Source organism: Aulonocara sp. 'chitande type north' Nkhata Bay, linkage group LG22, assembly GCF_057382095.1.
Source record: "Aulonocara sp. 'chitande type north' Nkhata Bay isolate Kocher_YH1m ecotype deep benthic linkage group LG22, A_spYH_male_GT1.1, whole genome shotgun sequence".
Taxonomy (NCBI): Eukaryota; Metazoa; Chordata; class Actinopteri; order Cichliformes; family Cichlidae; genus Aulonocara; species Aulonocara sp. 'chitande type north' Nkhata Bay.
In genome coordinates, this window is record NC_141364.1 from 37,719,888 (window position 1) to 37,745,469 (window position 25,582).

At 41.3% G+C, this 25,582-nt stretch overlaps 1 protein-coding gene across 2 annotated transcripts; it reads right to left on the bottom strand.

The window, feature by feature from the left end:
• Positions 1-781: 781 nt before the first annotated feature.
• Positions 782-25,313, bottom strand: tent4a (terminal nucleotidyltransferase 4A). 2 transcript variants are annotated; one of them, XM_086279847.1, is made up of 13 exons: positions 24,256-25,313; positions 19,877-20,000; positions 18,241-18,287; positions 17,983-18,103; positions 15,037-15,144; positions 9,330-9,458; positions 8,911-9,124; positions 7,554-7,680; positions 7,361-7,464; positions 7,047-7,228; positions 6,614-6,772; positions 6,323-6,376; positions 782-4,156 (listed from the first exon to the last, which is right to left on the bottom strand). In XM_086279847.1, exons 1-13 carry the CDS (start codon positions 25,071-25,073, stop codon positions 4,010-4,012), a joined length of 2,334 nt encoding a protein of 777 aa, XP_086135973.1. In that variant the 5' UTR covers positions 25,074-25,313; the 3' UTR covers positions 782-4,009. The 2 variants fall into 2 exon arrangements, with proteins under 2 accessions (XP_086135973.1, XP_086135972.1); XM_086279846.1 differs by having other exon boundaries at positions 6,203-6,376.
• Positions 25,314-25,582: the final 269 nt, after the last annotated feature.

A 25,582-nucleotide genomic window follows, 5' to 3' on the forward strand; every position in this document is an offset into this window, starting at 1 on the left:
AAATAAAGTCTGTTTAGTAAATGTAGGTCATACCATGTTTCATATTCTGTGCTATGAAATCATTCGCTTATTGGCTAATAAGTCATTGTCAATCACAAGTCACAAACCAAAGACTGTACGGTTGCCACGGTGCTACAAATGGGTTACTTTGTAGATAGCTCTTACCACCTTGTGAAACATGGAGTAATCTCTTTACACCATCACCTTAGGCCTCAGTTGCACAGGTCTATAGATGTGTCAGGAACACCATGGGAAGGTCCTGGAAAGATCCCCGTTCTCCACCAGTTAGAGACTGGTTGCTGGCTGTCACTGAAATCTGTTACAAAGAGGATGCTACACCAAAAACCTTGTGACTGCTTTGGTCAATAGCAAATTGAGGCGCTTGATGACCTGTCTGCATATACTCACTAACAAAGAGGGAGAGAAACTTAAAGTACAAAACAGGAAACTTATTTTGACTTCAAAATCAAATTATGCCTTACAGCAGAAACCAGTTTCAAAAGGGGCAACTTTTACTTGGAAGGCAAATGGTCACTATAGACTGTGTACGTAGCACTTTTCAGGTTCACTACCACTTTGCAATTATTTAGTGTTTGCAGACATCTTCCACTCAATCCAGGCGTGACCTTTTCAACCAATTTCTCCCAGCAACCACTCGAAAACTCGCAGAAATCGAGGAATATTCATGTTTTCTTAGCAACTGGTGGTTGCAAACCAGTTCCTAGGCTTGTGTGACTCCGTCACTCACACTTAAATCAAATAGACAAACCCACACACAGACTGGCAGTTTTAAAATGTTTATTAAAAAATAAAATAGAAAAAAAATATTTACATAAAAATGTCAAAAAGAACAAAAAGAAAAAGAAAAAAAGAAAAGCTGGGCAGTGGTTCCCTCTGGCCACTGGTGTCCATTTCGAGGGTCACTGCTCACATGAATCAGCCAGGACACTGAGGGGCTGCCATCTTTCTCTGAACAGCAGCCACCAGTTTAAAATCCCTCATTGTATTGCAATGAAGAGGGGGGGGTGTTAATATTACATTGCATCTACATGTACATGTGTATGGCAAAATCTCAGCGGTCCAAGTCAAGTATCCAACTCTCCTCGCTTCCTTTTCCGCCTCACTTTTAAAACCATCGGGAGAAGTCAGGACAATGTGGAAGAGCGCAACTGAAGCTTTGACCTAATTGTTTTGACCCTCTGGTGAGGAAAAAGGAACAAAGGAAAGTAGACGGGGTGAGTTGGCTACACCGGACCGCTGAGATGCACAATTCTTTATTCCATAGACTTCCTTGGATACTGCATGTCAGTCTTTGCTGTTAAGATTGCAGGCAACTCTAACAGAGCCAACAGCTTTCGATCCCCAATTTAATTTTTTTTGTCTCAAATCATTGCTGGTTCTGAGCTCTAGAAGCAAAACGCGGCTGTAAGAATCTCAGTTTGAAAGGGTAACTTCATTCCTCTTGTTATCAAATTACTATTGGCCTACAACTGCATGAAAGTCAGTGCTGAATGTTCAATTCTGATTATTACCCTACAGATGGAAAATTATCTATAAAAAAAATAAAAATAAAAAAATGTAATAGGGAATAATAGGGTGAGAGTGTATACGCCAGAAAACATCAAGAACTTCTCACCCTTTCCATTGGTCAATGATTTTGATTTTTCTGGTCAAATTTATTAAGTATGAAAGGAATTTGTAAGCTGGAGGTTATGATTAGCTCGTAATCAGCTCTGCCCTGTGACCTATCGGCCAAAACAGCAAACCTGCTGTGCAGTTCTGACCGACAGATCCGAGCTGCCATGGTTCAACAACAAAAAACAAAACAAAAAAAAAACCCCAAAACAAAACAGTGCAACAGCAGTGAATGCGTGCAAGTAAGAAAAAGTCAGGAATTGTTGACGGACACTTTGGCCCTTTGCGAAGAGCACCTGCAGAGAGCAAGTCGCTCTGTGGGTGGCGCTCGTTCGTGAACGGTCGGGCGTACGATTACCAAAGAAAAAGAAAAATTCAACTGTGGTGGCGAGTCACGAGTCTTTCTCACACACGTTTCACTATGTCACACACTACACAGACTCAGACCCGACCACTGACATTAACATCCCCCTTGTTCCTTACATTTGACTGACAAGATGCAGAAATACTGGGTCTTAAACACATCATGGCCTTCATACAAACACAAGGGAGTTGTGGCACGGGTGGGGGTCAGGGGATGGGGGCTAGAGTTTACATGTGTTGGCTTGAGAAGTCTGACAGTCAGTAACATCACTCTAGTCCAACAAGCAGTGAGTGTTTTTTTTTTTTTTTTTTGGGATACATTTTTTTTTGCTTTTTTTGTCAATGGGAAAAAAATAACCCCAAAAATAAAATACAAGAATTGACACAATAATTAGAAGAATCCACTTGCATAGTAATAACACCGGCATGTGTAGTGTTTCTGGGCGAGTCACAGCCTTCGACAGCGTGTGTATTTGTGTGGCGCGGTGTGCTCGCAGGAAAACGTGGTACACACACACATACACACCCCGAGTAAACACAAAGAAAGGCATTGCAAACAATTAGCGGAAGTACCTGGCAATCGAATACACACAAGATTCCTTAATGGAATCAAAATATAATTCCCTTCACTCAGGGTCCTTGGTTCAGGAAGAAACCCCCCACGCCCCCACCCTCGCTCCCTCCTCCTTTGTCCAGGACCACAAAAAAAGGAGAGAAACCTTATCGCTGAGCATCTAAAGTGTTGGTCTGCGCTAATTTACAGCTGCGGGCGAGAGCTGACCTCAGCCCTGGGATCAGATTTTCCACAGCCACGCCCCCTCTGACACAGCTCAGTGACTTTCTGCCCGCCATTCTTGATCTTCTAATTCAAGTCAGATAAGCTGTTGCCTTCGTGGCCCCCAATGCTCCTACAAAAAATATTAACAACAACAACAACTTTAAAAGAAAAAATGAACACAAAGCCTAAACAAAACAGGCTGAAAATCCTCCGGGCGGAGAGAGATATGGCCAAGACAAAGCTATCAGGCCAGCCTTCTTTTGCCAGCCTTCTCTCCCCAAACGACAAAATGAGACAACGACATTCCCGTAAGAGACGCAAACAGATACGCGCAGTCACACAATCCTCAGGTGGCCACAAAACTTGAGCCTCTCCCTGTGCTTCAAGGATATCCCAGGGCAGAGTTTCATTCCCTCAACTTCCCCTCAGCATGCCTTAGAAAAACTGGAGCGAGGAACAAAACTTCCATAGGGAATTTTTTTCCCCCTTTTGTTGCCCACCTCGCCCATTTTCAGAAAACATGTGAAGAGAAATGATCAGAAATGCCAAGATGATGCTTTTCTGATACGGCTTCCCTTGAGCAGACCACATTTAAAGAGGAGAGAAGAAGAGGGGGGAGGGGTCATTTCAACCTGGGTCCATCTCAACCTGATGGAGAGATGCGCACACACACGCACACTTTAGAGATGCTGCCTGGGGAAAGGTTTCGTAAACAAAATTTAAAACTCTACAAAAATAAAATAACTGTATAAAAATGCCTTTACATATACACACACACGAAATTAAATAAGCTCTTACTTTAGTTTCAAAAAGAAAAATAACATTATTGCACAAAATGGAGAAAAAAACGTTTGTTTTTAAGTGTATTAACTGTAAAAAGGAAACCGTGGGCAGCTTGGCTGCAAGGGTCGAGATGAGGTCAAGTGAGCTTAGCAATACTGTCAATGCCAAGTTCCAAAAAAGTAAACCGACCTGAACGCAGAGAAGGAAGACACAATACTGAAAAAAAATGGAATTAAAGTCATGCAAAAAAAAGAAAAGAAAAAGGGGAGGGAAGGTACAGAGAGGAGGAAGATGCAGAGCTGAGGGCTGCTGTTCCATGTTGAGGAGCCCTCGGAGTAAAAACTGCTGGTCTCTGGTCCTCTTGTCTGCCTGTCCATCCTCCTTCAAGACGAACGAAGAGCCACGGCATGCAGTCGGAGAGGAGACGGAGGAAACGGCGAGGAGAGGTTTCTATCTGCTCAGGCTAACCGGCAGGCTGTCCCTCTTCCTGCGTCGCCAAGTGTTGCGGTGATGCTGCGCGTATCCACGGTTAGCCATAACAGCGTTGTTGACCAGTGGCGGATTGTGGAAGCCCTTCCCGTTGAACTTGGCTCCGTTCTGAAGAGAGATGGAGACGAGAAGAAGACTGAGGGAAAAGGATCAAGGCTGTGATCCCAACAGATTTGTGTGCGGACTTGTCTTTGTGGTTGCTCTGGGTTTAAACATGAGCAAAACCACAACACAGAAATAAATGCACGCTGGAGCTAGAAGGCAGGAACCGATATACAAGCTGCCACTGCTGTGAAGAAGTCTTTGCCCCCTTCTTGGTTTCTTTTGTTTTGCATATTTGTCACATGCACATGATTCAGATCAAATAAATGTTTATATTAGACAGAAACATAATATTTGGCCCACTCTTCTTTCCAGGATTAAATTCAGACATATTGGAGGGTTTTCCACCATGACTGGCCTGTTTAAGGACACGCTAAAGCATCTCAATCAGACTGAAGTCTGGACTTAGACTAGTCCACTCCAAAACCATTAAAAAAACAAAAAAACAAAAAAACAAAAAAAAAAAAAAACTGGTTATAACCCCAGTGTGTTTAAGCTTCAGAAGACAAACTGATGGTTGGACATTTTTCTGGATTTTCTAGAGTTCATGGTGCTCAGTTAAAACAAGTCATCCAGGTCCTGAAGCTGTAAAGCAGCTGCAGACCATCACACAATTAGCACCATCATGTTTTGATTGTTGCAATGATGATCTTTTCTATAACATTCTGTGTTAGTTCCACAGCTGATGTTTGATGGGCTCAAACTTTACAAAAAGTTAAACTTTTGTCTCGTCAGTCCACAGAATATTTTCAAAAATGTGGGACAAACGTTTGTTTGTTTTTTTTTAGTTGGCAGCGTTTGTTTTTCCTAAGGAACTCTTACTGAGGCAAGTAAGGCCAGCAGTTCTGTATTTGTTGTTCTGGGTTCTTTTGAGACCTCCTAGATGAGTTTTTGAGGCTCTTAGACTATTTTTTGGCACACCAGCCAATTCTGGAAAAGTTCATCAGTGTTTCAAGTTCTCTTCATTTGTCGACAGTTAATTGGCTGGATTCACAAAGCTTTGGAAATGTCTTTGTGACCTTTCCCAAAATAATAGACGGCAACGACTCCACGTTTCATCCTTTGAGTTTCTTTAGTTCACGGCATGATGATATGTTGCCTGTTAAGATCGTTTAGCCTATTTCACTTTGTTACACAGGATATGTTTTAAGTGATATCTTGATTCATCAGGTCGTGCAGTAATCAGACCTGAGTGTGGCTAGTGAAACTAAATTCATTTTTCCACATAATGTTAGGTAGGTTTGGATGGGTTTTTCCCCTTTAATACTCCAGTTATCTGAAACATTTAAGTGTGACAAATATGGGGGAAAAAACCCCAAAACAAAATAAAAAAACAAAACAAACAAACAAACAAACAAACAAACAAACAAACAAAAAAAGCGCACAGTATTATTTGTGCTCTTCTTTGATTGAACGTTTCCAAACGATAAAGACTCACAGGATTGGACAGACGAGTCATTTCAATGCTGAAGTAAACTCTTCAGTTTTTACATTTCGCAGTCGGTTTTTTAAAGCACTCACCACTTTTTAAACGTCACCAAAACATATGAAAAGCCAGCTGCAGATTTTGTCATATTCCCTTTTAGATATATTATGCATGTGGTATGGAAAACTAATTTCCATAAATAGATGTCTGGCATTTGTATCAAAACCAAACCTCTTCATGGTGCATGCATTAGGAGGCGTGGCTCCCTCTGGGTAATGCAGCGGCCACATTAACCAATCATTACAATAAACAGCAGCGACCAATGCGGTGCATATGGGTGAAAGCTAGCTTGGTTTAGCATAAAGGCAGGCACAAGAAAATCACCAGTTTTTAAGCACTATCACAGCTGCAGCAATGTCATTAGTTATTGGAACGCAAATAGCAATTGAATTTTTTATGTAACCTGTACAGAATAATGACAGCATAAAATGAGAAATAACAAACGTGACATAGGATGAAGACGCTGAAGAGAGACAAGAAATGAAATGACAGAGTGGAAACCCTGTGTGGGAGACAAGGTTGTCTCAGTAGTGCATTTGAGTGTGGTTGTGGCATCCAGCGCCTACCTTATGTGTGTGGCTGGAGTGGGGACTGGGCGGAGGCTGGGGGCTGGAAGGGGCAGGGGCATGAGCATGGGCTGGGGGGTGCATGTGGAAGAAGGGGGGGAGCCCGGTGTCTATACACACCTGTCTGCCAGGCATGGAGTGCATTGCTAGACCACCGGGCAGTGAGACGCGAGCCTGGGGAAAGAGAGGCAGAATTTAAATTGGAAATCTAGTAGTTTAGTTTTTTTTAATCGAATACTGCAATAAAAATCTGCAAAAACCTGCACATTTTATGTCTTGTTCTCTACCCTACTGATTTAATATGCTTCATTTGTAGTCCAAATTTTAACCACCATATAATCCCATTTTACATGTAAAATTCAGGCTAATTCAGGCAATCACTGCTGCTTGTCGCCACGGCTGCGTGCCTACCTGGGAACCTGGAGGCATGAGCAGATGGTGTCCCCCCATGCCAGGTTTGCCGGTGCTCATGTTGAGGCCTGGAGTTAAAGCTAGGCCGAGTGGTGGGAAAGGCGGGTAAGCTGGCAGGGTTGGTGGAGGGAGGGGACATGGCAACGCTGAATCAGAGTCCTGATGGATCAAAGCAGAGGACATTGTTTAAAAAAACCAAAAAAAAAACCAACAGATTTCCATCTGAATACTAGAATAAAATGACAGTAAATTAAGCTGTACTACCATGAGAAGGATAAGAGGCATGTAGTTATGTCATGTGTGTGGCAACATTATCCTTTTATGCTGGATGTCAAGTGCATAATCAGAAGAAACTGTTTGGTATTTTTCAAGAACTACATCAGAAATACAAGCAGCGTGTGCATTGTTACTCGTCCTGCATGGGGTTTCTTACGTTATCAGACCCAGACAGTGAGGACACTGATGAGGCGGACGAGTGCTGCTGGGGGCTGGAGATGGACATGGGAGAGTCCGCGCTGTGGGGTGACACCGAATCCCTTTGCTGCTCATCTGACCCAACACCACCTCCCAGCACACAGTTCTCTTGCTCCGACACAGGCTTTTTGGGAGGCGACACTAAAGAAATAGGATTAGTGGTAAGAATATATATCATGCTTTAAAAAAAAAAAGCTGATGCTTAATGAGACAATTTAATAGCATCAATGGGAAAACTGCATCTATTTTGTTTTGAAACCCAATGATTTGTACCTCTGTTGTCCGGTCGCACCAAATCTCTGCCCCCCCACTTCTTAACGATCCATTCCCTGTAGTCGATCACTTCCTTGGTCAACCTGATTATCCTCCCCAATGTGCTGCAGGGACAAGATAGAAACATTTAAATAAAAAAGCTCTTCTCTTAACTAAGGTGTCAGTATTACTTTTAAATAGCTTGGATTCTAACCTTTCACAGTCTTTGTTGGGATATGACTGTGCAAGCGGGGAGACAGCATGACTCAGGACAATGAAAGCATAATTAAACACCTCCTTGACTTGCATGGCACCGTAGGAACCCCTTCCCACGTCATTACCTACAAGGTGGAGGGGAAACAAGAGAGGAAAATTTAAAAAAAGACCAATTTAACCGGTTTTAACCAAGTTTTACATTTTCTAAAATTGTTAGTGGCTGTTAGACTACTTGTTACTTAATTGCAAAATGTGCAAAGCATGACTGATCTTAAAATGTATTATTCAACACACAATGGACAGAGTATTGGAGTGAGCTATATAAAAATACATGTGATTAAAGTGCACTATGCAGCATTTTGTATAATACAAGCTTTAAAAAAAATAAACCGTCAGTGAGTGAAATGCGAAATGGGATATTTGGGCCCTACACTAAATGCCTCAACGCTTTTCTTCAGCTTCCCTGCACCCCAATAAGCTAACGTTAGCCAAAGGAGAACACTAATCACTAAAGCCAGCAAATATCAGCTCTCAACACAAGACAAAACCGAAAATAGATGGCACTCTCCCCAAAGAGTCCACACTAGCTAGCTGCTTTAGTGGGTATTTAGCAAATTGTCTAAATTAGCGAGTAGTATACTGTTAGCCAATGCTAACCAGAAAAAGAAAAAAAAAAAAAAAAAAAAGCCCCTTCTGGCCAAATGCGTAGATGATTCAAGACAAGGACAAACTTGGGATAACATCAGCAGGGTATTTTCTTGACTGACTTTCATTTCATTTGGAGAATATAATTAGACTATAAGCTAGCTCTGTTCTGGCTAATGCTAGCATGCCTTCTAACACAGATATAAGCTAAGCTCCAACACTGTGAGCTATCCAGCTTAGTAACATAAGGCCAGTTAATACACTCCCTGGGCTGATCAGGATAGTGAATTAACATTTTATTTTCAAGTTACTTTATCATCTAACACTGCAAACTACTACCAGAGTAACATAGCATAGCTAAATTAAAGCCAACTGGCTAAGTGTAGCTTTCAATAGCAAAAATATCTTAAAGTATTCAAAAAGTTTTCCAAATGTTTGTATTTTATGTCCGTTTTACATATATACAGCATCTTTAAAAATCATTTTATTGTTTTAAACAAATCAATCCAGGTTTAAACCTTTACAGTACCGGTAATTGGTTTAAACATTTAGCTGCTGTGCCAGTCTTAAGACGAAGACCAAATGATACTAAAAATTAAAATCAAACATAGTATGACACACTGATGACCTCTCTTTGGATCATAAATGCCAACCTGAAAATGTAGCTTAAAGTCTTATTTGTTTAGAGACAGATGGTATTTCACACACACCTGGAAGTAGAGGGTCCTCTATGTAGAGCATGGATGGCCTGTATCCATTTGTCATGCCCTTCATAATCTCCTCTTTGGCTATGTATGCGCCTCCATTTTTAATGCGAATCCCTGTTTTCAAGTAGTTGAAATTACGGCCATACAACTCAAAGAACTCGATGAGTAACACTCCCAGGTTCTCACTGGGGTTGGTGGGATCGATACGAGGATGGAGCTGAAGAGAAAGGAAAGAGACTGGATTAGGGTGTATTTGAGACAACTGCTTCACTAATAAAGATTCGATTTTATGTTGTCCTACAACAGCTAATAAACTACTTCTGCTTATGCCACTATAAATACATACATACGCACACGATATTATCAAGCAGCACTACTACAACATAAGCCGCTTCAACTGTTGTGACATGACATCCCTGTACCTGTAGGAAACTGATGACCATGAGGATGAGACTGTAGGAGCTGATGCCCCCGGTGAAGACTTCGTTTAGATCCCTCTGCAGCAGAAACTGCTTCAGCACGAAGATCAGGTAAGGCAGCACTGGATACTTCTGAAAGCAAAATGCAGGGACAGATGTGGAATGAAAATGCCTGATTCAAACTATAGATTAAGTAAGAAAACACCAGAGCGCAGCACAGAATCTTAAGAGTAAACGCAGATAAAAACAAATTGACTTGGGCTCCAGCTACATAAATCACTCAGGAGAAAGAGGGTTTCTAATGAGATATATGTAGAACTGTGAGTCAGAAACGAGACTAGACTACATTATAAGTAAAGAGATGAAATGATGCGGCTGACTAGCACGTCAATCATTATCTCATTAAGGGTGTGAATCTTTGTCTAAAGAACAGCCTAATTCATGACTCAGGGACAGGCTGGTGCTTTGATCCAAAGCGACGGTGAACAACTTTGAACGTGACGCAGTTTAATCTTGTAAACTAACTCGATTCAGAAACCACCCAAAAAAAACAAAAAACACTTAGAACACAAGCCCAAATGAATCCAACAAATCAATAAGTCAACTTTAAATAAGAAGTGTCTTATATAATGCTTTTCCTTATATTCATCATAAATATTGTTAAAAATTTGGATGGTCAATTTTTTATTTCCCGTTTTTGTTCTTGGCTTTGTATGATTTGAGTGATCCAAGTGATTTGATTTGAGAATAGCAGATATCCTTATACAGTCACTGCAGGCACACAGAGACGATTACTACTAGGGTTGCACGATTAATCGTTAGAGAAGAAAAAAAAAAAAAAAAAAAATCGCAATCTCGATTCATACTTATGTGCGATCTCATTTCCAAATGACAATGATTTAAAAAAAAAAAAAGAAAAAAAGAAAAGAAAAAAAGACGACGACTGTACCGCATTTTTTGTTTTTATGTTTATTTGATGTATTTTGATGTAGGCTAGGCAGCGCCTGTATCACCTACGACAACTGAGGAAGTTCAGGGTCTCTCCAAAGATCCTCAGGATTTTCTATACAGGCGCTGTGGAGAGCATCCTCACACAGAACATGACATCGTGGTTCGGGAACAGCTGTGTGAAGGACCAAAAAGCTCTCCAGAGAGTGATCCGTACAGCAGAACGCTGCTGCAGGATTGCTCTCCCCCCGCTTCAGGACACCTACACCAGGAGATGCCGGACTAGAGCAGCGCAGATACTGAAGGACCCGTCCCATCCTGGCAACAAACTGTTCCAACTTCTGCAATCTGGTAGAAGGTTCCGCATCTTCCGGGCAAGGACAAAGAGACTCAAGAGGAGCTTCTATCCCCAAGCCATCCGTGCCCTAAACACACACACCCGCCCTCTCACATCATCTATAATTGACTGAGACAGGACTCTCTTCCAGACACTCTAAACCAAGGCACAATGTACATTTCAATTCCTTTAACTTTAAATATGTTTATATTGTCTATCCTGTAAAATAGTCAGATGTCTATTCATATTAATGTACAGAATTCACCTGCTTGCTGCTACTACTGCACAGTCACCGTGTGTGTATCAGATAGATAGATAGATAGATAGATAGATAGATAGATAGATAGATAGATAGATAGATAGATAGATAGATAGATAGATAGATAGATAGATAGATAGATAGATAGATAGATAGATAGATAGATAGATAGATAGATAGATAGATAGATAGATAGATAGATAGATAGATAGATAGATAGATAGATAGATAGATAGATAGATAGATAGATAGATAGATAGATAGATATACACACACATATCTATCTTCCTCTACACCCCCACCCCCCCCAATTTTTGCACATGTCGAGGAGCGTGTCAGGCTACATTTCACTGTGTGTTATACTTGTATAACTATGCATGTGACAAATAAAGAACCTTGATTTATTGTTTTTATGTTCAGTCTCAACTGTTACGAAGTTGATGTGCAGTTAATAAGTGCAATAAATATTTATACTGGAAAAGAGAATCGTGAGAAAATCGTGATCTCAATTCTAAGCCAAAAAAAAAAAAAAAAAAAAAAAAAATCGTGATTCTCATTTTATGCAAAATCGTGCAGCCCTAATTACTACTGAAAGTAATGTTTTATTAGCAAGTCAACGAAGCTAAATACAGAAACTTTCAGTCGTTCAATGTACGAATTGTTACAACCCCGACTTCCAACTGTCAAGCTGCCAACTGGGCCAAACTTTCTAAAAAGCTATCAATATGAGCTGCGTGTGATAATCCAGAGGGACCTGTTTTTTGATTTTCCAATTGAAAAGGCAGCACAAGCTCCTGGCAGAATGTGTGTATCTGTGCCAGTGGAGCAGCAGAGCGCTGTCAACTTTTCAAATATCCTTTTAAGGAGTAAGAACAAGACTGCGGGATGCACTGAGGCACCTGGCCACTAGGGGTGCAACGATACACAAAATTCACGGTTCGGTTCGATATTTTTTCGATACAAAAAAAAACAAAAAAAAAAAACAAAAACAAAAAAAAAAACACGTTCATGCCTTTTTAATTTGTCATTTATTAAATTTTCACGGCACATTCTGCACCACATCTCTGTGCGTTCATCATTTGTTTGAAGCCAGCTCACCTCCTGCAACTACTTTTCCGAGAATACGCTTTTGTGGTTCGGACTCCTGACATTTCTTTGGGGGTGGAGGAACATCACAGTAATTGCTTAAAGGAGCTTCTTCGACATCTTTAAGAGTTCTAAACAAATGTCTGTCCTCCTCCTGAAAATCTTATGTACGCAAACACGCGTTGCAACTTCTTATCTTGTGCGCGTTTTTTATTTTGACAGCGAATGCGCACCTGCGGACCACTTATGTGCAGCCCTGGTTATTTAGCTCGTCATATTGCAGCCACAGAAATTATTTTGTCCATGAAACCATAAAGCTGCACTTTCTTTTTGCCTTATAGTCTGATTTGTCATAACTTTTCCGTTTTGTGGTAAGCTTTTCTTTGGCTGTCACTTCTTCACCCTGACCTGTCTTATTTGGCTCAGCAGAACTAAAATATATATCCTGCTGCTTTTACACACGCACTCACATAACGCTCAGCGATTCTCTGCGCGATCAACCTCTCACATGTTTAAGCTGCGGGAGATTTCACTTGTCATGTTTGCATAGTAAGCTAACGATTAATAAGACGACGTCAGAGGAATTGGTGCGCAAATTATCGTCACTCACCAATCAGTGCTGTCGCTCTCTATACACAGTTCGCGCGATTGCAAAGTGAAAGCAAAAAACAAGCGCAAATTCAAACGCGACTTCAATATGTCACATATTGACAGTGGCTCACCGATGCCAATGACATAATTACCCAGCTACATTTCCGAAAGAATGCAAAAACATTGACATATATTTTTCCTTCCTACGATAGGCCGACGGGCAGGGCAGAGATAGATTTTGGTAGCGCGACAGAAAAAAATCGCTAGCCCCGGGACGTCGGGCTAGAGATTTTGCAAGCCCTGTATCTGATTGAGAAATCACTCATCTGTGGAAAAGAGTTTATTACAGAGAAATGTCTCTTTCCAAAATAAAAGCTATACTATACGCTTCTTCTGGGCTATATTCTCAGCAGCATATTAAACATATCAGGTCCCCATAAGGAGAATCATGTGCTAACGGCCGTCTAAATGACTCTGCTAAAGTTTGTAGCATGCGTGCTTGTTGTTTTTGTCTGCTTCCACTTGTCTTTGCACTCGGATGATGTCGGAGTAAATGTGCAGTCATATTCGTTGTGTTCCCACTAGTGCTTTCAGGTTAATCTCGTTAAAATGACCTTAACGCCACAACACGGCAAATCTCCGTTAACGAGCTACCCCTGATAGCCCCGTGCATGGGGCTAGACCGCCAACACGTTAACGAGCTAACTGTGCTAACACACTAGTTCCCACCCATGTAATTGAGCATTGTGTGGCACATCCAACATACTGTTTTACTTTAGTCCATGACGCGCTTACCTTCAGGGTCATACGCCACATGAAAACCAAAATAGTTCCAAACGCCACATCTGAATGAGGGTGGGGGAGGTTCAATTTGCCATGTTGCAAGGAGAGCTTAACTTCTGTCTTGCTAGCTTGCCCTGCGCTCAGTGAATCTGCGTTCGACTACTCCACCTAGGCTGCACTGTCGAGTGCAGATCCACTGAGCGCTCAACACAGACAGCATCGTCAGAAGGAAAGTTGATAAAATAAATGAAAAATTTTGTATTGTTCGATACATGTGCGTACCGAACCGAAAGCACTGTATCGAACGGTTCAATATCGATACGAGTATCGTTGCACCCCTACTGGCCACCATGTGAAAATCAACTCTGAGGTGACCTTTCAATGACAAGACTGCACCGAGTCTGTCACACCCACATGTTCACAACATCAGCTCTCTGGGTTGGTGTAGTTTGTGGTTGTCAACAGCAGGCTTTCTCGCTGTGACGTGCATTCCCAGCGATCGCCGTTCCAACATGCAACCACGGCAGCAAACAAAAGCCCCAACAAAATCTGATAGCTCGCGGCAGCAGCGGCACCTGGAATTCCTTTCCCGCATTAGTTCCTAAAACTGTGACTAAAGTGGGCATGGATCAAACTCGAGCAGGAATTTCTGTGCGAAACTCACCTCTGCTGTGCAGATTTAGCAACAAGAGCTTCAGCAGGACACAGACTCTGACGGAGTTAAATGGGGGCTTGACGGAGCGATGTTGCTGGTTCTGTTCCAGCTTCACTTTGGACATGAGATGAGCCGGTACAAGATTGGAGTGAAGTAAAGAGTAATGGTTTAAACTGCTGGGTAAGCTATATTCAAAGAGGGAATTTCCAATTTCCACCTCACTGCAAGACAGCAATTATGTGACTCCTCCAGTGTTTTTTTTTTTAATTCAAATATGAAAACATGACCTTTTCCTGCTCTCTTCCTCCATCTGAGTGTATTCCTTCTACTGTGCACTGTTGCCTTCTGGTCTAAGTCAACAAAGAAAGCAGTACCAGAACTACACATAGCCATGAAGTTTGACTTTAGACAACAAATTATAGGAAATAACTAAGTCTCCCCCTCTGTGCCTGGTACGATTTAACACATTGCTCATAAGTAAGCAGCAGCAATGCAAGTCCCCATGTTAAAAACAGCAAATAATATGCCTTGCTGTGAGCTAATTCATTTAGCTAACAACTTGTCAGTCCATCACTACACCAAACATGGCCACTCCTAGCTCCATAAAGCCAGCGCCCACAACCAGGCAGCAGACTGGTGAAGTGTGTGAGTGGGGTAGTTATTTGTGCTACTGCAAAAATAGGAGAAACATCCACAGCCAGCGAAGCCCTGTGAGAGTGCTTTAAGATGGAGGGGTGATCATCAAAGAAAGGTCAAACAGTTTCCAGTGACTTTCATGTGTTTTTGCTTCAGAATCCCAGCTCTGTCCGCAAATCACAAATGCATCTTCAACCAAAGCCGTTGATCTAATTTGCAGTTTTAGGGACAGTGATCTGGTTTAAACCAAAATGGCATGGGTTCTAACTTCATGCTTTGTCCAGCTCTCCGTCAAATTTGATGAAAAACGGCTTAGTTTTGTGTGTAATCTTTCTGACACACAAACATATATGAAGTAATACCCCGTCTGTATCGCCAACCATGTAAAATCTCCAGCGCTGAAGGCACCTCTCACCTTCATGTAGCCTTTAATGAAGCTTGCAGCCTTGACTCCAGTCTCTACGTTAAAACTGATGTCCACCTTGACGTCAGTCCTCTGGTCGGTCAGCTTGATGATTGGCACCTGAAAGATGAAGTGAAATGGCTCAACAAACACTACAGTCATCTCTGTTGCTTGTGGGGCTCGCACACAAGAATTTCACTCGCATGTGCTGTGCCAGTGTGCCTGCACATGTGATGTGACAATAAAAGTGATTTGATTTGATTTGATCTTTCTGTAAAAACATGCTCACTGTGTCCTGGAACACAAAGGGGGAAAAAAAGGAACAACTGTCCCAAATGACAAGCTTTTAGAAATAAAAGCTAATCCAAAAATGAAAACTCAGCCATTAACTACTTATTATCATGTCAGTCAAGAAGGCACTGAAGCCTGTGGTCGCTTGCCTGGTTGTGTGCACAGCCCACACGACGACTGTGCGGGCCACTGAGTTGCTGTTTTCAAATGTATCCCTGCAGGATAGGAGCTATAAACACCTCCGAAGTAGGTGCACACATTAGCCCGAGCTGCAGAGTGATGGCTTTGACACAATGAAGGGAAGTTGCTGTGGAACCGAAATGAGTCGATAAGTAAAGTATGACTGACCTCGGCTGAACAGATGACGGCAAGTTTTCATTTTGGGTGAACAAGAGCAGACAAAGTACGCACTTCAGCATTCGCATCATAGTGGTTTCCAAAAAACAGCAGACTATTAATCAATAAAGAAATTGACAGAAAGTCCACCACAACTCAGGAAATGTGTCACCTGTGAGGCAAACAGATGGACGACACTGACGGTGTCTCACAGGTTAAAGTGGACATTAAAGGGAATAAGTCAAAGCTTTATACTTCTGGGCACTGGAAGTGCACAAGAGCTTTTTGGTGGCAAATTTTGTTTGCCTGGATTTCTTCCAGCTCTCCTCTTGATTTCTCTTTACTGGAGCTACAAGCATTTATTAGTTAGTGTGAAGAACTATCATTTTATCATTAGGCCAAAGCAATCAATTACTATTTTATACACAGGGTGGAAATTTATCATGTAGTTCCTTACTGAGAAATAAGCAGTTTTTAATTTTGACATTTATGTTAATTTTCTGAATTGTCTTTATTAATCCGTCTGTTTCTGTAGAAACATTTCACAAGTTTCTTTTGTAGAAAATACTGAGCTATAAAGATACAGATGTCATGTAGAGCCCAGCTGATACAGCAGGTGATTTAACAATGTGACGTATTTGACAACTGATTTTTTTTGAGGCCCACAAAACAGATTTCCATCAAGTTTATTATGAGTTTCATTTATGTTTTCCATTTTCTTCAAATACTCTTTTATGCTACTCCGGACTCTGTTGCTAACCAGGAAATTGCAGATATCGTGTCAACAAACCATGCTTTTCATTTAGCAGCCACTGTGAATGGCAATACAGTAGGGCTGCTCGATTATGGCAAAAATGATAATCACGATTATTTTCACTGAAATTGAGATCACGATTATTTGACGATATTTATTTAACCCTTTAAGACCTACTATAGAACCAAGTCCACCAGAGCTTATATTATTTTTTATATTATTTCAAGTTGCTATACATCAATTCAACTGTTATAGCCCATATTTTAATAATATGTATGCATTAAGTCCATAGTAATTACATTAATTGCAAAAAAGTGCAATAAACTACAAAAAAAATTTGAAAATCGCTTTTGTTTTGTTTACATATATTTCTACTTGGAGAAATTTAAGAGGTTTATCCCTCAAAACTTTAAATACAATAAAGTTGCAAAAAATAGTTTACAACAACAACAGGAAATTTATTTTGAGTGTCTTCATAGTTTTATTTTGGAGATACAGCAATTTTTATATACTGCAGGTAAAACAAAAAACAATCCTATGATGCAAATTTGCAAAGAAAACAGCAGGTGCATCATTTCACTGTGGGAAGTGTTACGAACAGCTGATAGGAACGGCAAAGCGTGTTTCTGGAATATTATGTTTTTGTTCCTGCAAGCGCTTTTTATGCAATTTTTGCAAAGCTATATGTGGAACGAAACCGCGACCGAGGACAAGCTGATGGCATCAGATGTAAGTACAACTCCTCCGGTTTCATATGCAAAACAAATTATTGCGCTAGCTTACACGGTTCAGGTTCTACAGGGATTTAAAAATAGTTACGCAAAACGGAGCGTGCTGCTCTGACCGGCTTTAAAGGGTTAACAATGACTTTAAAAAAATAATATAAAATAGTGTGCAACACCACTGAAGTTTTTTTTTTTTTTAAACTCTCTTTTCAACCAACAGCAGTCACTCTCCTCTCCAAATAACTTCTGCTTAGCTTTCCGAGCTTCCCTCGGGTCCTCTTAATCAGCGGTCTCCAACCTTTTTTGCGCCACGGACCGGTTTATGCCCGACAATATTTTCACGGACCGGCCTTTAAGGTGTCGCGGATAAATGAGGGAGGGGCTAATAATCGGCTCAGTCATTTTTAATGATCGTTGAAATTCCAGATCGTAATCGTGATTAAAATTCGATTAATTGAGCAGCCCTACAATACAGTTAGATTTGCAAGTCGCCAATCTATGGTCCAACAATAAATCAGTGCGACTCGACTAGCTAACAGGTATCCAACTAAACCTATGGGATAGTTTGGACTAATATATTAGAAAGCATTTTTCACCGTCAAGTGTTAGTTTTTCTTTGTTTTGTTTTTTTTAAGAAATACCAGCCAATAACTCGTTAAAGTCTTCTCAACCAGCTGCAATAAAGGATCAGTTGCTGGCCGCTATGAACGCAGAAAATAGCCAATATTGGCTGATAGTATTGTCCCACCAATAAATCAGCTGTGCTCCAGTGTGATGGCCCAAATGCAATGACATGCTATAGGTGCACACAGGCACAGAGTGGAGAAGCACGACCTGCTTGTCTCTACTTACTGTAGCCTTGTCCAGCACTTTAATGGAGTTAGGGTCGGCAACTTCATGCTTGCGAAGAGCTTGTTCAAGCTCTTGCAGTGGCGGGCGCTCCCACTTCCCAGTCACCATCAGGTCAATATCACTAAGGGCAAAAAACATACATGAACTAATTTAAACAAACATTAGTCCTAAAATTTAAATGACCTCGCAGCAAAACAAATCAGAAACAAAATTAAGTTGGCTATTTAAAAACTGAATAAATTTAAATCCTGCTCTTACCTTGTTGGAAGGTACAGCCCTGTGCTGAAGCTGCCATATATTTGGACCTGGTAAAACATGGTTACAGAAGTGTGAAAATGACCGAAATCACTGTCATTCATGGCATACAAGCTGACGTGTTACAGCTCTTCACATCACATTTTAACCATAAAGGGCTTGGCAACTTGCAACAACTACACTTCTAGCTCATTTGCGGTGGTGCTGTATATATCCAGTTCAAATGTTTGCAAACGACCAGGACTTAGGCATTTCCGGCTCCCTACTTCAGAGACTGTAAACACTGCCAAGTTAAGTACGCTGCCAAATTAAGTACACAATAGCAAAGAACAAAAATGCTGTGCTTGAGGGCTGCAAGTGAATGCTCTCCAAAGGAAGCGGAGTCATTTCCTTTTCCATCAAGGCAAAAGCACCACGACAGGCCAGGGTAAATACATGGAAATGAAAAGGGAGGCTGGGACAATCTGAGGCTTGATCCATTTACCTGACAATGTGGCTCACAGCAGAAGTGGTGAAGACTGGCAGCCAACAAATCACTGCTGCGCGTGTTTTACATGATTAAGCAACGAGAGAGGCGGTGCATCAACCGCGCCTCGCTGTACTCTTCTCAACCAGCTGCAAGATCCTCCATCACCATTTCTACACCTCTCAAGTGCGAGTACAGACACTAATTTTTCTGTTTTAAAGAGTGTCTCATAACTGCTTTCCAGTTAGTTAATTATGTTCTCATTCCTTCTAAGGAAACTACAAAACAGTGGTAGTATGAGGTCAGTTTTTGTTGGGTCTGACACATAGTACTTTTGTTAAAGAGTTTGGTCAAAAGTGTGAGTAAGAGATCGATGCCAATCTCACGTCTGTCTGTTATTTAGAAAATTAAAACTAGGAGTCTGTTTGTTAGCTTGCGGTTTAACAGGAGGAGGGGTGACATGTGCCAGACTGAAACTTGGACGTGCACACCTACGGTCCTGTGACGCTGCCAGGTAATTAAGTCACTAAACCTGGCCAAAAAACATCCGAGCTGACTAATCTCTCACGCCCAATCACACTTCCTGATCGCAATAACTGATGTCATCTCTTGTCCAGTGATATTTCAAATGTCATATTAATACATTTTGTCTTTATAGTTTTTGAAATGTTTGTGCCTAATTTAAGCTCATTTTTAAGGGTTGTAGCCTAATGAAATTATTCAGTCAAAAATAAATAGTTTTTAAAAAGCACTAGCCGAATTTTCAAAATTTAAGCATGTTCCTTTAAATAATAAAATCATTGAATTAAAATGTACAGCTGTTAAAGGAGGGTGTAGTGAGAGCAAGGCTGGTATGCATAGATGTGCACAGTTAAAAAACAAACAGTTGGTGCTCCACCTGCTGTGGATCCAGGTTAGTTTCAAAGACTGCCAGCTGCGGCCCAAAAAGATCAAAGGTAGCGTCTTTTTCCCAGACAGAGAAAGAAAAAATAAAATAATAATTATTTAAAAAAAAAAAAAAAAAAAAAAGGGGGGGGGGGGGGAGAGACACTGTACTGTATTGAAACATTTGATAGTTTCAGCTATGATTTAGGAACACTGACAGGATATCAGTGAAGTCTCTGATTTATGCTGATCCAAACAAACATGTGTGCGTGTGCATGCGTAACATACATCAACAGTAGGCCACAGCTCCTTGATGACCACCTCTATCCGGTTCACCACCTCCTTCCTCATAGCTGCCTCCTCCGGCCGAGGAGATATGTATTTGTAGAAATCCATCACCTCTTCGTGGAGTCTGGACAAAAGGACAAATAAGGGTTAAGTACAAGAATGAACTAAAAATAATCCAACTACGTGGTCACTGCTCTGGAAAGGTTCACACTGCTACTGCCGATGTATACATGTACTAACAAAGCTCATGATTACATGGACACTGCAAACTGAGAAACACTGCAACACCTTATTAAAACATAATCGATGCCACAAGCAGATCTCAAGGTGTAATGAATATGCACCTCAGCCTGGTAGTGTTACAGCACTAATGAAAGCTTCCCTAATGAAAATGAACTTCGACTTGCAAGAGTGTCACAGGGTTCAAAACCTTCAGGAAGTGGCTTCTCATTTTAGCAGGTACTGATCGTCATGTTCAGTGTTTAATATGACAAATGCGGCAGGTGGCGGATTGTATCAGCTGTTGCTAATGAACCTCAACTCTACAAGTGATTGATGACAGCCCCCACCCCCAAAAAAGCATCACTCTGTAACATCCCGGTAAAACCAGATCACGAGTAATGCTTCTTCTCTGCACCACAGTGTCATTTGAGAAAGCGCATTATCCCAAATAAGCTGCCATGTAAGGGGACTTATACTCAGTTCCAGCTTTGTATTCTTATTCTCAGACTCCAGATTAGCTTTTCACAATTCACACATCAATATAATCCTTAATCATCTTACACTGGTCCCCAGTTCATGCTCTGTCTGAAGGGTGAACAGAAGGTTTGAACAGCAGGTGGGAGGGCTGGGAGATGACCATATTGGGGATATCTGCTCTCACTGACATCATAGAGAGCCAGGAGTAGAAAAAAAATAGTGTGTTTAAAACCATCTGAGCCCAAGCTTTCAGGTCACAGAGGTACATAAACTGACCTCAAACTTTGTTTAACGTTTCTATCATTGAAGCATTACATATGTGAGACAATGAGAAAAGAATTTTAGGTCTCCAAGTATTTTCAGACAGTAAGTTTTATATTATATTGTTAAAGTGATTAAAATGGGTAATATTCCAGTGGAGTAAGAGTTACATTTAACAGTTGCATATTATGTTCTTTGGACATCTAGGCAAATTTTATTTGAAATCGCTGACGGCACATTAGACTAGCATGGGCCCACTTTAAATTAAGAATCCATTAGCTAGCAGTGACCCTGTTGACTGATATCAACATACTGGAAAATAAAATGCCATTAACCAGTGTCGCTGGCCCATATGCATCAGCTGTGGTGCTGTGCGATACTGCAAATTTTGTTATGATCCAATACCGAGGAAATGCAGCCATATTGCAGACACTGATACGTTTAGTGCATCAAACGGCTTATGCAGTGGAGAACACTGTGTCATGACTTATGAGATTAATTATCAATAATTTGTAAACTGAACATTTTAATTTTTCATAGTGGATGTTTGAGATTTTTGAGGGGGTTTCTTACATTTCCCCCAAAAGTAAAACGTTAACACAGTTCAGTGGGCTACATACTGAACTCGGAGAATACAAACAAACGATCAATCCTATTCCGCTAGTATCAATCCAATACCAGTGTTGGGGTTGGGTCATTTAGACTGATCTGACCACCTGTAATTGGCTGTGTCGCAAAAATTTTAAGATTCCTTCTTTTAAATAAAAAAACTAAAAAAAAAATTTAAAAAAAAAAAGCTGCGTAGATGTTACTTTGTTATTTTATTGATCTGTTGTCATTTCAAAATCATTGCATCCCTGTTTCAGATCATAGTAATAACAAACTTCAAACAGTCTTATTTTGAACTGGTGCCCTCGTTTGATCAAGAAGCTACAGCTGTTATTTCAGCATATTAAACAGATTTCTTGGGAAAATGGAGATAAATATTGGATTTGACTGGAAGATTCCCAATACTGTGATAATGGAAAACTCAATTAGGAAATCTGGTCTAATTGTGAAGTCTGAAAATGCATAAATATATTTTGAAATTGCAACTTTGTAAAACCACGTTACTAAACCTGCCTGCTTCAGTAACAGTCAAACTGAAATAATTTGATATATTTGGTTTTTGTTAAAAAGACAAAACATAAGTTTTTCTATGCCTTTATGAGAAGTCTCTTAGATCAGTACCAATTTAACCATCATAGATTCGGCTAACTGTAGCCCTGCCCCATATTGTAACCACCAGGCCAAAAATAAGCCTGAACTAAAGTGGTCAACGTGCAGAGGAGCTATGCTTTGCAGAATACTCATCTTCACTGAATACATTTGGCTTACGGAAAGACAACGGCACAACACACACCTGAGGTTTTGAGTGGAAATTGACCAAGGTTTAAGCAAAACACTGGAGGGCCAGAGTAGGCCTGGGAGTCTCCCAGGCCCGTTGTTGATATGGATTTGTGTTTGACAGCAGGGCACACATAATGTACAGATTTCTGACCAGTTAAATGCCTTCGAACAGAGGAAGTCTGTTTGACCCATTCTTTTTTTTTTTCCTAGGAATGCATGCCACGATGCCAGTGTGAAATACAGAACAGGGGGGGACTGTCACAATCAATTACCAGAGCCCTGAAGAAAATGCACTCAGCCCCATGGGCCCACTCCTTGGTGAAAACTCTGTCAGCAAACCAGTCAGTCCAGCATGTATCCATGCTAACCGTCCAACGATTACACTCCACACAGCCCACAGTTAGAATAATAGCTATTACCAGAGCCATCCCTGACAAGCAATCTTACAGTAAACACTCCACCACAACATACAAGTATTTTTATGTTCACACTGTTCCAGTTTGTAGTGAAACTCCCTCTCTGTGCAGAACTTTAAAGGGCACCCCTGAAGGCAAACCAAAGCAACACTAGTCTGCACACAAGCTGAAACTTGTGTCAGAAAACTTGTAGAACCACGAATTACAAGATGAAATTCACTGTGGTTTCAGAAGAAAACATTCATTAACAACTTCAAATTTCTCAGCTCACTTAGATTTCACTGCAATTGGGAAACTCTGCATCACGCATGTGGAACTGCTTTCGTGACAAACACTGTTTCGTTGTTACAGAAGAGTCCCAGATGGGTGCAAGCAGCCATTACAAATATCACAAATTCCTGCAACACATTCAGAAATTCTTCGCTCATTTGTTTCAGGAGGGCTTCGGTTAGTGCTCAGTTATACTTGAAAATCAAAAGCTATTCAGTTAGTGTTTTTATTACACCAACAATGCAGATATTGCAAATTTAAACAACCCTTATTTACCATTTATAGACATTAATTTTAGGTGAACTCAATACTAAGAAAATATAGCTAATCTGTGGCTAAAGCGAGTTCCTGGAAACTGATTTTAATCATACTTCAGTACTCTGGGATCCACCCTGTATGTTATGTCATATTGGCAGATCTCTGCAAATAGGGAGTGCACCCAAATTAACTTGGGCACAAAGGTAATTAATTCTGAACTAAAGCACGTACCTTGCACATAACTAGTCCTTTCCCCCACAAATTGTATCGAATTATGTTTAAAACAGTCAATATTGAGAATTAATCTCGCAGGTTTCACCTCCCACGCTCACTGTCAGATTGCCAGATTACTTTTCGGATTCACCACAGCAGATTGCTAACAGGTTAAGTGCAGTTGTCCATATCGTTCAAATTAAGCTGGTTTCAACCTCGTCAACAAAAAAAAAATGTTGTAAATAGATTATCATATTTAATTTCTAGTTCTGTGTAATTACATTTCACTGGAGGAATAAAAAGGTTGTAATTCTGTTTTAAACAGTTTTTCCCGTTAAGTCCAGCCTGCATAGGAAACCGTTGGGTAAATTAGCTTTAGGCTCCTCGTTTAGGCTAACTAACGGACTACATTTAAAAGCAGCGTATCCGGTCGGCACCTTCTAAATAAATAAACCATTAAGAAAATCTACTCAAACTCGCTTCACGCCAACACATTATTCAACACTTCAGAATACATTTTATTGCTTTACTTAATAGTTGGGCTCGACAGCTTGTTGGAATTATCGTGTTCGGTAACGGCCCAGTTTAACCTTCTGAATACCAAATCACGGCACTTCCGGTCTTTTTCTGGCCGTCTGCGGCTGCCTTTACGCAGCTGTAACGGTTAGCTAATCAGCCAACGGCAAGAAGAAAAATGTCCAGCTTACTCTCCAGTACTCAGTGTACCGCCATAATCCAACTGCATTGCAAAACAAGAGTATAATATATAACTATACTGTTTATATTGCCAAACAGACGACAGCGTCAGGAGACGTTTGTCAACTTATTACAGCTTATTTCACCACAAATCAGCGATGCGGTTAAGTCACTCACCCGAGTACCCCTGGGCTGTACTCCCTCGTCTTCCAGGGCGTGCAAGTGCTCGCATAATTGCCATTAGTGCAGTTAGAAATCGAATAATTCATCCCATAAGTGCTCGCCTTGTTGTCACTTTTCCTTCGGCCCGGGTGGTGACTGTGTGGTTGATTAATAGGTACAGAGGGGTGAACCTGATGCTGGTTCACGCAAATCTGCTGTAACTTGAAAGCCTGGTGCTCCTGCGGGTGACGGTGATGGTAAAGGTTGACATTATTGTCCATGCTGTCTCTCAAGTTGAAGAGCAGGTTGGCACCCCCGACGTTATTATTAATACTCCCCGTAACATTTCTATCCATAGTCCTCTCGAGTGAGCAGCTGGAGGGGGGACTGTCCGTCCCGGATTCCTGCGAAGACGACGAGGCAGATCCCGTTTTATGGGACGCAGTTTTCCCCTCACCTGGCTCGCTGATGTTCGACGGGGTTAAAGAGTTGTGTACGTTCCTGTTGGACAGTGCTCTCCCTAGCGGAGGAATCGCATTGCCGTTACCGCTACTACTGTGTGCAGCGCCGTTCGTGATGCTACGATGGCTGCTGCCGTTGCTCAGGCTTCCTGTAACGTTACCGTTGCTGCTGCAGATGCTCTTGCTCGAAGCCACGGCGGTCGCCACATTTTTTAAAACCGCGTAATTCACACACTGGTTGTGGTTTTGATTGTGGAGCTGCTGCTGAGCGGAGAGAGTCCGTACTCCCTGAGAGGTCTCCCAGACGTGCATCCATAAGGCGTTCGCAGGTCCTTTCTGTTCGGGCTGAATCCAAGCTACCCTCGGATCCATTCAACTTCTTTCTCTGGTAACCCCCCCGACAAGTCCCTAACACTTCCGAGCCCGTGATGAACCTGCGCCGCTTCTCGGACCTTTCAAAGGTCGCTACGCTGTCCGGGGTTACGAGAACAGACACGTTTGAACATTAAACCGAATTAGGACCATTGATAAAGTGGCCCCCTTTTACACCGCTAGCTCGAAAATTTGCTAGCCGATTCCTACGGGAATTCAATATGGCGTATGCTCTTCAAAATCCACACGCATGCGTCCTACCAGGGATTTCTTAAATGATTACTGCGCCCCCCCCATCCGCCCACTCCTTTATCGCTCCTCAGCCGGGAGACTGATGATTTGCAGGGAATAAATATTAGAATTTTTATTTGATAAATAATTCACTGGACAACAAATGAGGTACACGGTAAACGTCGATAATGAATAAAATGACCTGGGGTCTTTCTATTTTTTTTATTTTTTAAATAAAGCAGGGCCTGGCAGTCCGCAGATCCTTGTGCGCTCAGTTT